At 38.0% G+C, this 16,974-nt stretch overlaps 1 protein-coding gene across 1 annotated transcript in view; it reads left to right on the forward strand.

Annotated features, from left to right (window-relative positions):
* The window catches only part of OAF (out at first homolog), a 329,886-nt gene that overhangs the window by 144,288 nt on the left and 168,624 nt on the right, over positions 1-16,974 (forward strand). The window contains exon 3 of the mRNA XM_044079473.1: positions 16,360-16,472. Within this exon, the coding sequence (XP_043935408.1) occupies positions 16,360-16,472 (113 nt within the window). The remainder of the gene's footprint in view (positions 1-16,359; positions 16,473-16,974) is intronic.

Raw genomic sequence — 16,974 nt, forward strand, 5'->3', positions numbered from 1 at the left:
GCACTCTCCTGGTGTGGGGTCTTCACGTTGCTCATGTTTTTAGTGACAGTTCTTGGATGTTTGTTATAAGATGTAGTTCTTTCTTCACTGCACTCTCCTGTTGTGGGTTCTTCACGTTGCTCATGTTTTTAGTGACAGTTCTTGGATGTTTGTTATTATAAGATGTAGTTCTTTCTTCACTGCACTCTCCTGGTGTGGGCTCTTCGAGTTGCTCATCTTGTGATCTCCAGTAGAAAACTTCTTGACAGGAATAAATTCTCTTGACTACATATTAATTTTTAGAACATGATGGAGTCCATATTAATCTATCTTTTAGTATACTTTTAGTTAGATTTTTCTAAAAATTAAAGTACATTTCCTGTCAGGATATTAACATTTAAGCAGAGATATGGTTTTCTGCCATCAGACTGGCATCTTTGCCATGCCCTCTAGAAACTTTTTGATGGACGTGGTTAATAAGGTACAATTAAGATGTGTTTGGTCCCTCTGGTTTTGCATGTAGATCAGGCCTGTATGCATCAACTGAGAGATCATATGTAGAATATGAAAAAACAAATTAAGGAGTTTCTTTAATATGAAAAAAACAAATTAAGGAGTTTCTTTAATATGATAAATGGGAAAGAGTGGTGGAAAAAACTAATACTGACAAAGGAACAGGGAGGTTTGCAGCTTCCAGATTTGGAGGCGTACTATAAGGCCGCACAACTTGGATTATTTGATTAAGGGTACACACTATATACCCAAATGGAAGCACATGATAGGCGTTGCATCTAGTGGGATATCATGATCACCTGTGGGCATTTGGACAGATCTGGGAAACAAGTGTAAAGAGCATTATCAACACCCTTGTACACACAAAAGCATTAAGCAAGACTTTGTTAAAGAAAGTTAGACCATGGAAGAATAGAACATCCTAATAGGTAATATTACACATAGTAAGAAAGACAACAACGTATATTTAGAGAACCAGAAACAAAGAACCAAGTTTGAGAGCAATTGACAAAAGGAGATGAGAGTAAAATGAGAAGTTGATCAAATGTCTGGCCTATTAAGTGGTGATTTGCATATACTGTTTAACTGTGCATAATCTTAATTTACTCTTTTAAAGTAATTTTATTAAACCACAGATAGTAGATCTCACAAGTAATGCTAGAGCAGAAATGGCAAACTGGAAGAGAGTAAAGAGCAGCATAAAAAGGCAATATTAAATTTAAGACAATACAGGCAAAGCTAAATATAGTAGCAGTCATTGCCAAAATAACAAGTGCGTTGTAAATTGACAGCATTAACACTGGCTGCAGAAGAAAGTCACTAAGGCTAGGGCCGGAAAATCACAGTATCAAATTGGTGGGTCAGTTGAACTAATGGATTGGTTAAAATAATGCATCTCAGTTTTGTCTTTATAGATCATGTTAAAGGCTATAACTTACCGGTGAAAGTCTGAAGGCAGCAGACTTGGATAGCATCTGCTCACTATTCCTTAAGTCTATGCAAGCTAAAACACCAAAATAAAATTAAGTACTTTATGATGCATGTGACTTCTACACACCCAGTCAGTAATGTGAATTTAGGCTGCAGTAGTTTGAAATAAGCCAACATTGCTATGCACAACAAAATCAATGCAATAAAACACAAATCCCCCAAGCGAAAGTAATATTTAATGACTAAAGTAGTTATTTAAATATTGTTTTTGCCCATGTGCCTGTCAGTGGCATCTGGTGTCTTCAAATCAAAGGGGGGCTGCAAGAGAGAGCTGAATGAGTGGGGTCAATGGGAATGGGTGTGGCCAACTAGAAAGGGGAGGAGCTATACTCAAAACCAACTTTAATTAAATACACTGCTCTGGGTGCCAAACCATCATTATGAGAGTCCAATCAAGACAAAATGAAGTGCAGAAGAAAAAACATATTTCAATGCATTGGCTGCATGACAGCTTACTTAATATCTAGATGGAAGTAAAAAAAGGTTGCGAGGCATGAAAAAATAAATTACTTTTTAAATAAGTTACTGGAATGCCAGTCAAAATCAAGTATAATAAAAACAAGCAGCACTCAACTCAAGCCACTTCTCCTTGCACTGCAGTTCTAATTATAATTTATATTCAGCTTTATTAAAGTACCAAGTAACATGCTGAAAGTAGCAATCTCTGTGATACCCCCCACTTCTAAAAATGTTTCTTATCCAAAAAAGACCTGCTGCCTGACAATGGCTATCTACTTGTTTCATGGGGAAAACATGATCAAAGTAAAAAATGAAAAGCAAAGAAGAAACAAGCTCAACATACATTGCTTAAAGGATTACTGCACAGGTTATGGACCACACATGATAGATTGGCATTCTGTTTGGTTTGCAGGTAAAGCCTGCAAAGATGACTGCAAGTCTCCAACAAATGTAATGAGCTTCTTAAAATAATGTAATCCTGTCCTTTATTAGAAATACTGTCATATGCGTAAGTATTCTCTGCATGGCAACAACAGAAAGGCTTTCAATGTTGGCAATTCTTTAACATTATGCTTATTAAAACTTCTATCTTACAATCTCAGACAAGCTTACCTGATTGTCATTAAAGCATTGTTACAGAAGCACTGAGCAACAGGCACTTTCTGAATAATAATAAGCATAAATCAACACTACAAAAATATGACAAACCAGAACATTTTGCAAAATCAAGGACAGATGAAAAGCCACTGTAGTACTTGTTGGATGGGGGGAAATAATCTGCACATTTACACTGCATAACTGCTCCTTGCCTTGCTTGGACACATCCAGAGTCACTACATGTGGGAGTGGGGTGCAACAAGTATGTCACAATTTGAAATCCCTCTGGCTGACTGTGATGGCCCTGACACATTTGTCATACTTCTCAACCTCAGAGCAAGAAATCTGAACAAAGCCATACATAGAAGTGGGACAAAGGTCCAAAAATAAGGACAATTTTTAAATACTGCTCTTATAAACTTAGAAAGATAATAGAATAGTAGGTCTTGCATTAGTATGAATTTTCTGAAGGGTATTAAATCTGAAACTGAAATGTCTGTCATTATTTTCTAACTTCAGTCTTTAATGATTTGCCACACTTTTATGAAAAACGGACCAAAATGTGATGCAAAAATATAAAATAGCCACACAATATAGCTGGGAACCTACCAAAGAATGGACACTTTTTTTTTAATATTAGTACTGCTAACTTGAGCAGCTGACAAGATAAAAGAATCTACATGCATTTCTGAAATAAAGTAATCTATAACTCTGATTAGTTATTTATTAATTGTAAACCCTCCATGTTTTCTTCCAAAATTGCCATTTTGCGGCGGAATTATTACTGGAAGAGCAACATTTTGAGCCAAAATCGGGGACAGTTGAGAGGTTCGGATATGTCTAATTCTACAAAGCAATTTATTTGCACATACCTCTCAACCTGTTAATGCAGGAAATCTGGACAAGGCCAAATATATTGGGGGAGTATGTAAATAGTACTGAAAATTGCTCTTGTATAAACTGAGACAGTTGATAGAATAACAGGTCTTACTTTAGCATGCATTTTTCTGAAGGTTATAAAGTCTGAAACTCAGTGTCTGTCATTATTTAGTGACTTCATTCCTAAATGATTTGCCAGAAAACCACAAATTTTATGAGGAACAAACCAAAAGTAAGAAGCAAAAATATATTCATTTTACAAAAATCTGGACAATTTGAGAGGTGGTATAGTTCAGCCGGGGCTGTCTTTGAGTTTGCCGCCCTTCCCACCCTCTCAAAATCATGGTTGAATGGAGCGTCCCCCCTGCAGCCATTCCAATGAACTATTACTTGGTTATTTCACCCCATTTGCCTTAAACACTAATGTGCATACTGCTTTACTTCTGTGTTGACTTGGACTTTTCATTTGAAAGTTTTATTTTGCATTTTACAGCGCAAACACTAATAGATATCTGCTAAACAAAGCAATGCAGTCTCACAGTGAAAACAGACTTAGCATTAAAACGTCTCTGTCCTTGAAACTCGCATTCATTGAAACAGCATTGAAACCCACATTCAAAGAAAATACATTTTGTCAGTGGCAGCTAAAGATTAACTTTGAGTTTGGGCTGTTTTCAAATCACAGGCCCCTTGCACACGAAACATACACATGCTCTTTCATACACCTTCCTGATTGTATTAAATTATATTCCTTGTACAATACAATACAGTACAGTTTTAGAGGGTGTTTTAAATTTATTGTTTTGAACATTTTTCCAGTAAATCTTTAACAAAATGCATGCACCGGTAATGACAAAACTGCCCAATTCAGAACATTTCCATCATAAAAGTTTACTCAACCTCTACATTCCACCAGTATCAGTAAATATGCACAATCTCTGCAAAAGTAAAAGTCATCTAAATAATTCCACATTAAAGAAATCTGAAACTAATGAAGAGGTTGCTGCTAGCAAACAAATGACCTATAAAGTGCCAGTTGCCCTTGAGGAATGAAGAGGTTGCTGCTAGCAAACAAATTACCTATAGAGTGCCAGTTGCTCTTGAGGAATAAATTGCCTATGTTGCATTAAAAAAATAAGCTAGTAATATCGCAATAGGGAATGGATGGCAAACTGTTAACCGGTTTATAGTTGCTTGGTTTCTTCACCAAAAAGTACTGCAGCATCCACCCTCTTTGCAAGACGGTACAGTATCAGCAATGCATCTACCTACTGTGGGAGTAGAACTCACAATTTTCTGCATCAAACACAAGTACACTAGCTGTTGTTCTATTAACAATGCAAGCAGACTTAGCATAAGCAGCACTAAACTTTTGTTCCCCTGCAGCTCTCAGCTCCTTGTAAAATCTACTCGACACTCAGCTGTCTCTCTCTCAACTTTGCAGCAGAAGAAATTTGGAAAAAGCCAAAATGTATTGGGGGGGGGGGGGCAAAAGACCAAAAACCAGGGACACATTTTAAACATTGCTTGTATAATGTTGGAAAGTTGCTAGAATAAAATGCTGTGTTACCACCATACATTTCACTACCAAGTCTTGAACCCAGGGGGACCGTGTGCAAAACAGTCAGAACAACAGCAAAACAGTCAGAACAACACACCACTATGTGAAAGAGAGGAAGACTGAAACTTAAATGGCTACCATTTAGTGAATTCAATTCTCACCATAGCATATGCATAGCGTATAGGGGAATACAGTCCCAAAAATAGGGACAAATTTCAAATATCCATATTATAAACTTAGAAAATTGCTGGAATAAACGGTTTTGTGTTACCATATACTTTCTGAAGAATATGAAGTCTAAAATTCAAATGCCTGTTTTTATTGAACATTTGTTAACCAGCAAAGTCTGACTTGGAACAAAAGCCAATTTTCAGCACAACAGGTACAAACACTCCAGATACAGGTCTTTGTAAGATAGGAGGACATGCAGACTCCCCACACAGAAGGCACCCGAGCCAAGAATAAAAACCGAGAACCTGTAGCTGTTAGACAACAATGCTGCCAGTGCACCACAGCACTACTGACTTTGCAAGGAAAAACAAACGTCTAGAAACCACAGATTTTATGAGAAACAGAACAAATACGAGGCAGAAATCTGCAAACTTTTTACAAATGGTGGTGGGTAGGGAATTCAGGTCCTTGCCACCTGCACCCAAGGTACAGCGTTCAAGCCTGAGTATTCTCTACCCACCAGTATATAGCAACTGGGGCATTCCACACACACACCTTACCTGAATTAAGTCCGTAGCAGCCCTAGATGCACAAACCTTAATCCGGTCTTAACAGCTGGTGTCCTTCCCTTGCAAGCTGAATCAACTTCTCCTTAGCCCACTCTCGCAAGCTAACGGCTGGCCTCCTGGCTCCGTGTGAGGCTGTAGGCTCCAGCCTGTGGGCGATGCAGTCAGGTGTCCTTCTGTTCTGTGCAGCTGTCACTGCACAGACTTCTGGGCTGCAGGGCAGAGGTGCCTTTCTCCCTTATTCAGACCACCTAACACAGCAGTCTGGAGTTACAGGAGTACCAGGAACTCCAAGCACAGACGTGTGGAGTTCCGGGACTCCAGATTTTTTTTTATTTATTTATGTTCTTCTTTTCTTCTACAGGTGGGGGGGGGGGCTGCAGTCCTATAGCACGAGCCGCCCCTGGTGCCTGTTCTGCTTGCTTTTTCTTTTTACAACTGTCAGCTTACTACATCTTTTTAAGCTGAAATGGAGAACAGACATGCTCTGCACACCAACTAGCATCAGCACTTTATGCCCTTTACAGCTGTGAGCCTCAAAGGGCATAAACATGGTGATAGGTGCAGCACTTCCTATTTTTACATAAAATTTTTTATTTTATTTTATGTAAATATGACATGTCTGTTCATATAATGCAGAAATGGAGTGCATGTATGTGCAGCATTCCATTTCTTGCCTGTGAATATGATATTTATGCTATTCAAGTTTATTTTTTAAACTGGTAGGTAAAATAGTCAGTCTTGAACCCTTTTCAGACCTGACCTGGTCCACATGGGCAAGAATGTGAAATGTATAAGGTCAACTCAAGTTATCCAGTCAAATCAGTATGATGGTAAAAAACTGAAATACCTAGATTGGGAGGGTGGGCCTAATGGTTAAGGTGTTTGCCTTACAAACAGAAGGTACAGGGTTTGAGTCTCACAAGGGATAATTGGCTAGGCTTAAAATGGCTCGCACGGGCAATTAGCCTAATACTAATCTATGAACCTATAAGATAACCTGCATGGACATAGAGAGAATATGTAACTTTTTATGTAGTTTCTGGGGGTCAGGATTGAATCATGCAGCTTTGTTAGGAATCTGCAGCTTCATGACATCCAAAGCAGTACACTCAGTTCATGCGTCTCTGGTAATATTCTCCTTGATGTGAGCTCTGATCCACAAACTTCAGCTTCTAGGTTTTTTTTGTAATTTGATTGGTCGAAACTTGTTGCTGCGTCTGTTAATTATTTTCCAATTTTTTTTGTTGGTTTTTGTCAGTTGGTCAAGTTTTTTTTTTTTGGTGTTGGCCACTATTTTGTTTCCATAGAATATGAGCTGTGCTTATGTAGACAACTCTGTTAATAAAATTCAGGTAAATCTAAACAGGCTAGAAAGACTGTTGCAGGACATTCCTGGTTTCCAACTCTGTAGAAGACAGAGCTACTGCCTCTTGGTACCTAGCAGTGTAAACCACCACCAATCTGAACTTGACTATAGTGTCAGCACTGTTGAAAGGCATCACGTTCTCTGTGACTGCCACTGAAGTACATTATCAGCAGTATCTGCAAATGCATGTTGCTTTGTCTCATTCCTTGCCTACTGTTTTGTGCAGGTGCTAATTTCCTGTGGTACCTTACCAAATTTCCAGCATTAGGCTATTTAGAAGTTCTACACAAGTCCTCTAATCTGCTATGCCTAGATGGTATGAAAAAGGAGGGCGCCTTCCAGATCATAAGCTGCCAAAGGGCTTTTAACTTAAGTCCACATTTAGAAGTTAACTTTTGATGAAGCAATTATACAATGAATTCACTCCCTTCTACCCTTGCAGATTTACAGACTTATTGTCCAACTCCTTGAAGATATTTGAGGCAGGATCTAAGAGCTGTTATTTGTCAGTTCCTCCTTTGAACCTTCCAACTTACCATCTAAACAAGGTCCTGTAGGCAGCATTACAATTCACTGTGGCTCAGAATAACTTTTCATGCCACTTAGCTCCTCAACAGTAACCAGTCAGTTTCTCCTGGAGGTTTTGGTTGCCAGTGTGGGTTTCTAACTCGCACAATCCATTATCTTTTGGTAGTTAAACATTTGTAGATTTCTGTGGTCAGTCTTTCCTTTCTACATCTGAAAGGTAACATTGACAGCTGCCATATTTTTCCAACTTCCTTGTGCAACATAATTGCTCCCATTGCACCAAAAAGTAGCATACCACTCGGTCTTTACAAGCGTAGTAGCCTGGTGTTCTGTCCTAATTGCTGTAACCTGAACATGGAATACTTTTACTCTTTTTTTTTTATCCCCTTTTCCACTGGTTTTATTTTCAGAAGGATATGTCCAGGCGTAGGGGAAGATGGTGAGCTGCTATTTGAATGGCAACTTGTTGCTATACCGGTGTGCTTTTATCTTCCCCTTCCCCTGATCATTTTATAGTTTGACTTAATTCATCCCATTTGATTTACTTGAGTAACATGACTGTATTTTTAGAATCTTGACTGTCCTTTTCACAAGTAAAACTATTTTAACCCATTGACCCTGCTCTACCCTTCTAACTGTATGTGTAGCTGCAGTTAGATTTTGTTCACCTTTGACCCATCAGTTCTGCCCAGGCATTCCGCTAAGTACCTGAGTCTTCATACATTGTACTGCTAATGCTCCTGTGGCAATCTGACAGGTCTCACTTGCCTATCTGTCCAAGTAATTGAAATTGTTCTATGCTTTCTTTTTTAGTTTCTTTAACACATTTTACCTTTCTTACACACAGCTGCAATCATTGTTCATTTTACAGTGATGCAGGCAATCCTTTCTCTTAAACAGATACATCAGTAAACGGACCAGTTGCTCTCTACCTCCTTTTGTGCTGTTTTAATTACCCATTCAAATTTTAGAATTAAATGGTTAAAACAATACTGCTTTTATCCAAGTGTGGAACTAGTGCTGAACTTCATATTCTGCTTTGTTTGACCTTCCACCCCCCACCACCACCCACACAACTCTTTTGCTTCTTGTATGTATGTGTTTCCATGCAGTTATTTTTCCTCATTCATGGCTGCCTCTTGCTGATCCTTTTATGTTGCTCTTTCTGACCTATTTCATTCTACCTGTATTTGTGCTCCTTCTCTGCCTGACTATCTCACTATCTTCAGCCTTAAGGCACTCATTTCGAGCACCAAACCCGTTTCAGTGGAGCATGTTTGCAGTTTAATTCTGCTATGAGTAGTCTTTTTAATGAGTATAACAGAATTGTTTTTATTTCTATGGTCAACTGTTTTTCTGGATTTAAAAATAAAAAGCTGCTGTCAGTATTTGGAGGGGAGAAAAAAGGATGAACAAAGAATATAAACCCACCATTATCCATGAAATGTAAAGGATTACACCAGGTTTGTAATTGTTGTAGTGCTATCACTGCCTGCCAACTATGTGAGCATATCCCGGCAAGTTAGCTTTTCCTTTCATCTTGCCAAATTCCACCAGCATGTTCAGATGTGCTTATTAAATTGCAGCTAATCAACAGGCCTCACATTATGGGCTCCCACTAGTGCTTAGCTTGCTGTAGGAGCAACCATGCATGAACACACACACACATGCATGCCCACAGACAAACCAATCACAACTTTACAAGCTCCTAGCCTTTATGCATCTCCAAGTTTATGCTTGCAACTAGAGGAAATCTCAAATAATGTTACAAGTGTATAGAAAACTTAAAAATAACACTCTGCATTATTCAAGTTTGATTTAATTCTGTTCAGGACCCACCTTTATGTACATTAAACAAATCAGGCAGACTCCCAACATGTATGTTAAATGGTCATTTATTGTAATGAAGACAGATGTTTTACTTTACAAATACAGATTTTTGCAAGGCACTTTACAGGCAAAAGAAACTGTGGTCAGATTAAGGTTACTGCATATCACTAGGCTTACAAACTGCAATCAATATCCGGATTGTACTCTACTGTTTTAATTTTAGTTGTACAATCGCAGGTAGGGCAGGTAACCAGGATTAAAAAGGGATAAATGAGTCTTGCATGTAACCTGAGGCAGATGTCCTACTTGAACAAGCTCCTGGATGATGCAGGCAGTTCCTTATTTGTTCAGTTTTATAATGTGCCTGAGAAAAATACTCAATTTCTACTTTGACATCTGGCTTTTGTTTTGAACTGGCATCAAGAAAAGACATCTTGATTCCATGGTAGATTATATTGCTTCCAATGGAGGATTTGCACAATATATATATATATATATATATATATATATATATATATATATATATATATATATATATATGTATGTGTGTAATATATATATATATATATATATATATATATATATATATATATATATATATATATATATATATATATATATATATGTATATAAAATTGTGCGTTTGTGTATATATATATATATATATATATATATATATATATATACATACACGCACACATTTGGAGTTATCCTTCATGACAGACTTGACACTATGGAGCAGGTTTCAACTACTACAAAATCATCACACTGTCGTCATAGCAGGATTGTCGGGATGAAGTACCTCTAACCACCAGAAGATGTATGTTTTTCTATGCTGTCTTTTCATCATAACTTAATTGCTACTGCTCGCTATACCTATGGTTTCCTGTACATGAATTTTATTCCCTGTAACCCGTTTAAAAGTTTGTGGCCTAGCTTCTAATTGGCACTCCTAATTACAGTTATGTTGTACTGGTCCTCTATAAACTCCATTGGCTGCCTGATGATCATGTCTGTAAACATTTTTGCCATTATTTTACTATCTCAATAGGAATCCTCCCATTTTGAAGAGCTGCTGGTGCACTACTGTTCTGATAGTTTCCTCTGTTCTGCTTCTTAAGGGGTGCCAATGTTATTGTGGGTGTACCTTGTATCCCCTGGGACGCATTCTTTTAAATGTCAGGTTTCATACCTTTGGAACCTTCAACCTGGATGTCTGAAATGTCTGTTAGCTAAAGTAAGAGGATATATTTAACTGGTAAATAAGGTTCTTCTCTTTCCCTTCTGGATCGCAGGCATCTGTCTGCTGAAAGGACTCTGCCTTTTTTGTGGAGAGCAAACCCTTGAAGTAGATAGCTTGTCAGGCCTTGGCTCCAATATCTAAATGAAATGAGGAAATCCTGCACTGGCTTTCACTCCTGTATGGGAATCTGAGAAAGGAGTCCAAGAAACCTGCTCCATGGCAACATCTCTGAAAAGGTGGCTGTCTGAGTCACTGGCATCACAGTCTTTGAAATATTAGGTGCTGCTTTGGAGACTGAGAGTTGCATTGAAGAATCTCTTGAATATTCATTTTGATTTAAGAAATGTCCCTTTACCAGCAGGAACATTGAAGTGTACATTGATAGCAGGCACCTAGGAACCAGCATCCAGACAGATTATGTGCAGCATATGTTGGGCTGTTGGTGACAAACTGTGAAAATACCTCCACCCTAGAGTCTTGGGAAGGGATGCTGAGCAGTCACATTGCCCCTGCCTTACTATTTAGTCTTTTTTCCCTCGGCCTATTTCTTTTTTTATTTATTTATGTATTTTTTGGGGGGGGGGGGGTTCACCGTGGACAGTTGAGGCTAATTCAGCAAATCAGTGCCACACCCTCAGTTTTTGTTTATGTAATCCTGAACACCCCTTTGTTGTTTCCCCAAGTGTATCCTTTTTGAAGGTGATATGATGTGCTCTCTTGCAGAGACTATGAGAGCAGCCAAAAATAAATGCACATTGTGAGTGGAAATCCATATGTGCAGGATCTGGCTCCCACACCATGCACTTTGATCCCTTTTCAGCAGCACATATTCATCTAGGCATACCTCTCTAATGTCTTATTTGCAAAATACCTCCCCTTAACACACACACTAATTCCAAATTATTACTGTGACATTAATAAGTAAAGAGAAATTTCCCCATTGGAGTACTTCCCATTTGTGGTTACCGAGCTGGACTGACTATGCTTTCGTTGCCAAATAATTAAAATGAAGCCGGTAGCCATTTGTATATGCAGCAAGAAGGAGCCAAAGGTGGTTCAGACAGATGCTTCCGTATGCTGATTATATGCAATGGAAGAAGTATTGACCTAGCTGAGGTGGGGGGGGGGTGATGGGGATGGTTACAAACGTGTGGAAGTCCAGCCAGACATTGGACCTTCCCTGCAGCTGAATTCCCATAGGTTATGACTACTACAGTGGTTCTGTTTGTTTGCTGTAATGGTATGACCCTTGCACAATTGTACTTCTCAGCTGGCCTTTTATTTAGTTTAATGTAATCTTTCCTCATTCCATATCTGTGTATTTCAGTTTGTTTGCTTATCTCCTTTTTTAATCATTTCTGCTTTGTTTTTCAGTAATTAAAACTAGAACTTTGGCTCAACTAAGTGTCTGCAGTGTGTACTATAACTTCAAGTAGTAACGCTAAAGTACAAGTTGTTAGCCAAACTAAAGTTTTTGGAGTCAGAATTGATAAGAGCCTCACGTTTGGTCATTGTATACTTTATTCCATCATGAAAGCTCACCAAAAACTTGGCAATACCCATCAGATCCTTCTGTAGGATTACCATATCATCAACCTACCTCCATCCTTCACTGTTTTATATGCTTACCCTATTCTCACAAATATTTGCACTACCCATAAAATCATAACTGATTTCTTGCTATTACAAATGGCTAATTTGGAATCATTCTCCCTAACAAAACACACCACTGTTGTGCTAAAACAACTTAACTGGCATGAGATCCCACATCAGCTTACCTACACACAGCTAATCACTGCGCCATATTTCCTTTATTCTTACAACAGATTACCAGATTTGCAGAACATACGGTTGTGCGTCAGGGCTGGTAACTCGGCACGTAAAAATCCACTACCAAACATTAGTGGACCGGAGTTCCGCTGTGCCGACCCCTAACCGGGATAAGCCGAAAGACACAGCAACTAGAGACATTTTGTTCTAGCAACAAACTCCTACTGTGTGTCAGTAAATCTTTATATACTGCTGGTCACTCTGTCTACTCCTATGTCAGAGCTCTGGAGCAAAATCCCTATATCCATAAATCATGCATACGGTCAACAAATTCAAAACCTTGCTTAAACAACATGCAACCAAAGCTGCCTATTCTGCTCCTCAGATCTCTTAACTAAAGCACCTTTTTTTTTTTTTTTCCCACCAAGATAAGGTGGATTTAGGTGGGTTCGAAAGTAATCACTCTTACTGCCTTTTCCATTTTCAGTCACTAAAACTCCATCTATCTTTTGTATCCTTTCACCAAATTATTTTTTCTTTCATTGTTAATCTTAGCTCAACTTACTGTCTGTATCTGCAGTTGCTGCCATTCAAAAGATTGCACTGTGTTCTACTTCATTTCTGTATATTGTACTGGTGAATACACTGCTTCGTTTGTGTTTCATTCTTGACTGCTGCTTATCTAATGAATGTAAATTTCTTTTCCTGTTTTAGTACGTTGTTCCTTTATTTTCATGCAGAAATGTGTGGTGATTATACATATTCTGCACATGTAAAATGTGTTTACTTTTATGTAACGTCTGTGATGCAACTGTGGAGGTTTTTTCCCCTAGGCCTTCACTGAAAATGGGTTTTTGCACAGTTAGACTTTTATGGTCAACAAAGACAATTAAGTATATAACTGCATCTACTGAAAATAGCTTTTTATTTATATTAAAGCCACCATTGTGATTTTTGTTTTTAAAAAAATTACAGTTTGTAGTGAATATGCAGTTGCTGCTGTTTTCCATCCTGCTGAAAAAATGAAGAAATATAGTCATAGGATGTTTGGGAAGTGCACAGTGCAAATTCTTGTGTAAAGTTGTTGGCTCTGGATTTTTCCTACTTTATGAAGGGATTGACATTTACACTGTACAATGGTATTGTTTGAAATGGTGCACGAGTCTGCTATTCATTTTAACAAGTTGCTTGTGTTCCCAGGCCATTCTGATGAGGTAGAGGCGCAAATTCCGCAAAAAAATCTCTCTGGTCACATGCTGAACTTTCATCTGCAGGAACTGGCAGGAGATTTACTCCTAGCACTTTAGGGTACATCTAAACAGTTGTCAGTCTGCATTTGTTTTCTGTTATCTTTAATATTGAATAATAAAAATTCCTTTTTCTGTTTTGCTGACAAAGCACTGCGGATTACGGTTTGATTTTGAGTTAAATACAGAAGTACAGTCTTTGAACTTTGCTAACTTCTGCTTCATTCATGCTAACTTTTTTTTACATTTTTTAATGTTGATTTAAAGTGACTGGTACAAAATCTTGAGAAGACTTACTTCATAGTGAAGAGGGGTAGTATTTTAGGTTTTACTGTAACAGCATTCATTGCAGAAAAATTATAGGAATGTGCTTCAGTAGATGTACAGTGATTCATTATGTGACATAATCTGACAGTAAGACGAGCCTCTTCCAATAATCGGACCTTAGTTAAAATCCAAGCAATTCCGTCACCTTCACAGTAAGTGTGAAACATAATAATATAATATGAAAGTTAGCTGGTATTCTAACGTTTTATGATTTGGGTAACAACCATGGAATATGGTTGTGACCAGAAGAGAAAGTTTTATATGGTGATTGTGTAGACTAAAATGGTTGCTGTTTATAGAGAGAGAGTAGAGTATTTTGGAAGGGGTTGAAAGTCCATGGGTAGCATCTAATGTTTGTAACCATGGAGTCTGCTGTAAGACTACATGACAAGAAGTGGCATAGAGGGTGTCCAGTTGGAATTTTTTTTAATGGGGTGAGGATAGGCTATGAGATGTAAAGTTTGGGTTCCAGTTGGAAGAATCAAAATTTGAGGGTACCAAACCTCAGATGATGGGTAGGTGCACCAGGACATAATTGTTAGGGGGATGGTGTAAGAGAGGCAGTATGGTAATGTTTAATGAGAAGTTGAGAAGGTTAACATAATGGTTAGTGTTTATCTCAAAGGTATAAAACCAACCTGAACAAGCTCGCAACCTGCTGTAATCATATTGCCAGATTTGCCACCGCCTCTGCCTATAGGACCCATTACTGCCACAACCTCAAACTACTAGGCTGGCTTGAACTACCTAACCTTCTACTGACTAACCAGCTAGTAACTGCCCACAAGATTCTCTACCATCCAGCACGGACACCTGATCTTAAAACTTTCGTCACCCAATACCAGAACCTTAAAACTCTTTGATCCTCTAACAAAATGCTAGCTTTCACCTTCAAAGCTAAAAACTCAGCTGGGGAAGTTCTGTTTATGAACTCATTCGGTAAAGTCTGGAATTCTCTTCCTACAGAACTAACCTTACAACCCTCTCCAGCCCAATTTAAGGTTTTTTTTTTTTTTTTTTTTTTTTTTTTTTAATCAATACTTCACTATGCAATGGCTCTGTCCTTGCTCTACCCCTGACTAATCCCCACACTTTTCTACTGTGCACCCAGTTAGGGTCTCCTAGCAGTGTCTCTGTATCCGAACCTAATTATTTTGTACTAACATGTTGTTTAAGTGAACTCTAGAAAGTATTTTAAGTAACCTATGAAGAAACGCACAAGTGTATATGAACTTTTTGAATGTTGGGATAGGAACTGGGAAAATGACCCACAAATGCATTGTATAACCTCTATCTTGAATTATACTAATAGTGGAATGGTTTAATTTATGTAAATATGTACAGTTATTTCTCTGGATTGTATTTCTCTATTGTATTTTACATTGTGTTAAGCTAATCTGTCTTATGTCTTCTGTATGGAGCTTTTCTCCCCAGGCCTTCGCTGAAAATGGACATTATATCCAGTCTGACCATCACCAGTCAACAAATGTAAAATAAAATAAAAAAACATGAAAGTAAGGTACATGGTTTGAGTGTCACCTTGGGTAGAATGGCACGGCTTAATGCCCCATTTTAGTTATGTTCTCGGATAATTATTAGGCTAATGACCAATCACTTGTTGTTTACACTGCAGAGTACACAGGATAGTAAATAGGTTCACACAAAGGAGAGGGGAGCATGTTAGATGAGGTTAAAAGGAGATCAGACAGATTTGAGCCTAAAAAGTCAGATGTCTTTTGTGCATAAGTCAGTTAGAGCTGTCAGAGTAGTGTCTAATTTTGCGAGAAGGACTTGCAAGTCTGCAGTGAGATGGCTTGCAAACTTGTAGGTGTATTGCAAAATGGAGATGATTTTACTTGCCATGATTTCTGCACGTAGTGAGAATGAGAGGTGTTGGTCTATAGGAATTCCTAGGTATTTAAGAATGTATGGGATTCAGTCGGGGGTCTCGTGTGAGAGGATTTTGACCATTATGGTCCACCAAATGTCATGATTTTTTAAGACACTCAGTCTGGAAAATACTGAAGAGAGTGGTATATTTTGCCACAACAGCGTCACGTATATGTAAAATGTGGTGGTTTCATTGATTCATGGTGTCCGTAAACCAAGTGTAGCACTCCAGAATAAAGCTTATTAGGAATTGAAGCTAATAGAATGATTAAATAATATATGATGACTTGATGTAAAGAAAGATGCAGTTTGTATGAATCCATGTCATTTACGTGAATGTCCTGAATGCTGAGTGCCAAAACACAGACATTCAGAATGCCAAAGTTCAACACCAAAAAAGAAAAATTCAATTTTTTTTTTTTTTTTTTTTTGCAGTACAGCTTACCCTCCACACCTCCATGTCGGGGACTGGGAAAGGGCCAATTCTTCAATACTTCTGTACTGTGATCTGCCACAGTTTGTACCCCGATCACTACTGTGCTGTGGCACTTTGAGGAAACATTCTGAATGTCTATGATTTGTCAACCAACCTTAAGGATATTCAAGGAAATGATGTGCTGCCAATTTGCATTTGTTTTTTTCACAATATCTTTAAAAAGTAATTTAAATACAGTATTGACATTTGCTTAATGTTAAAGAACTGGATGCAAGTCAGAGCTTGTGGCAAATGTAGATGAACAGATCTCCAGTGTCTGTACATTTAATGCTTCTTTAGGAAGGTGTGTGCTCTTTAAACTTTTGTCCAGTATTTATTTTTCATAATCGACAACATTCCAAAGAACTGTTTCCCAGGTAATTGAGCACTTTGAATTTTACAGATATAATTGGTTTGCTATCAGTGTTGTGTCAACAGAGAAACTTTTTGCGATTGGTGCATTGGCTGAATGATTGAGAGCATAATTTTACATTTGCGCTTGCGAAACTTGAAATTTATCGCAATCTAAAGTCAGTGAGTCTGAATCCTGATCTCTGAGGAAAAAATGCAAAAAGAGTTT

This window comes from Protopterus annectens, chromosome 8.part0, assembly GCF_019279795.1.
Source record: "Protopterus annectens isolate FY-2018-M chromosome 8.part0, PAN1.0, whole genome shotgun sequence".
NCBI lineage: Eukaryota > Metazoa > Chordata > Ceratodontiformes > Protopteridae > Protopterus > Protopterus annectens.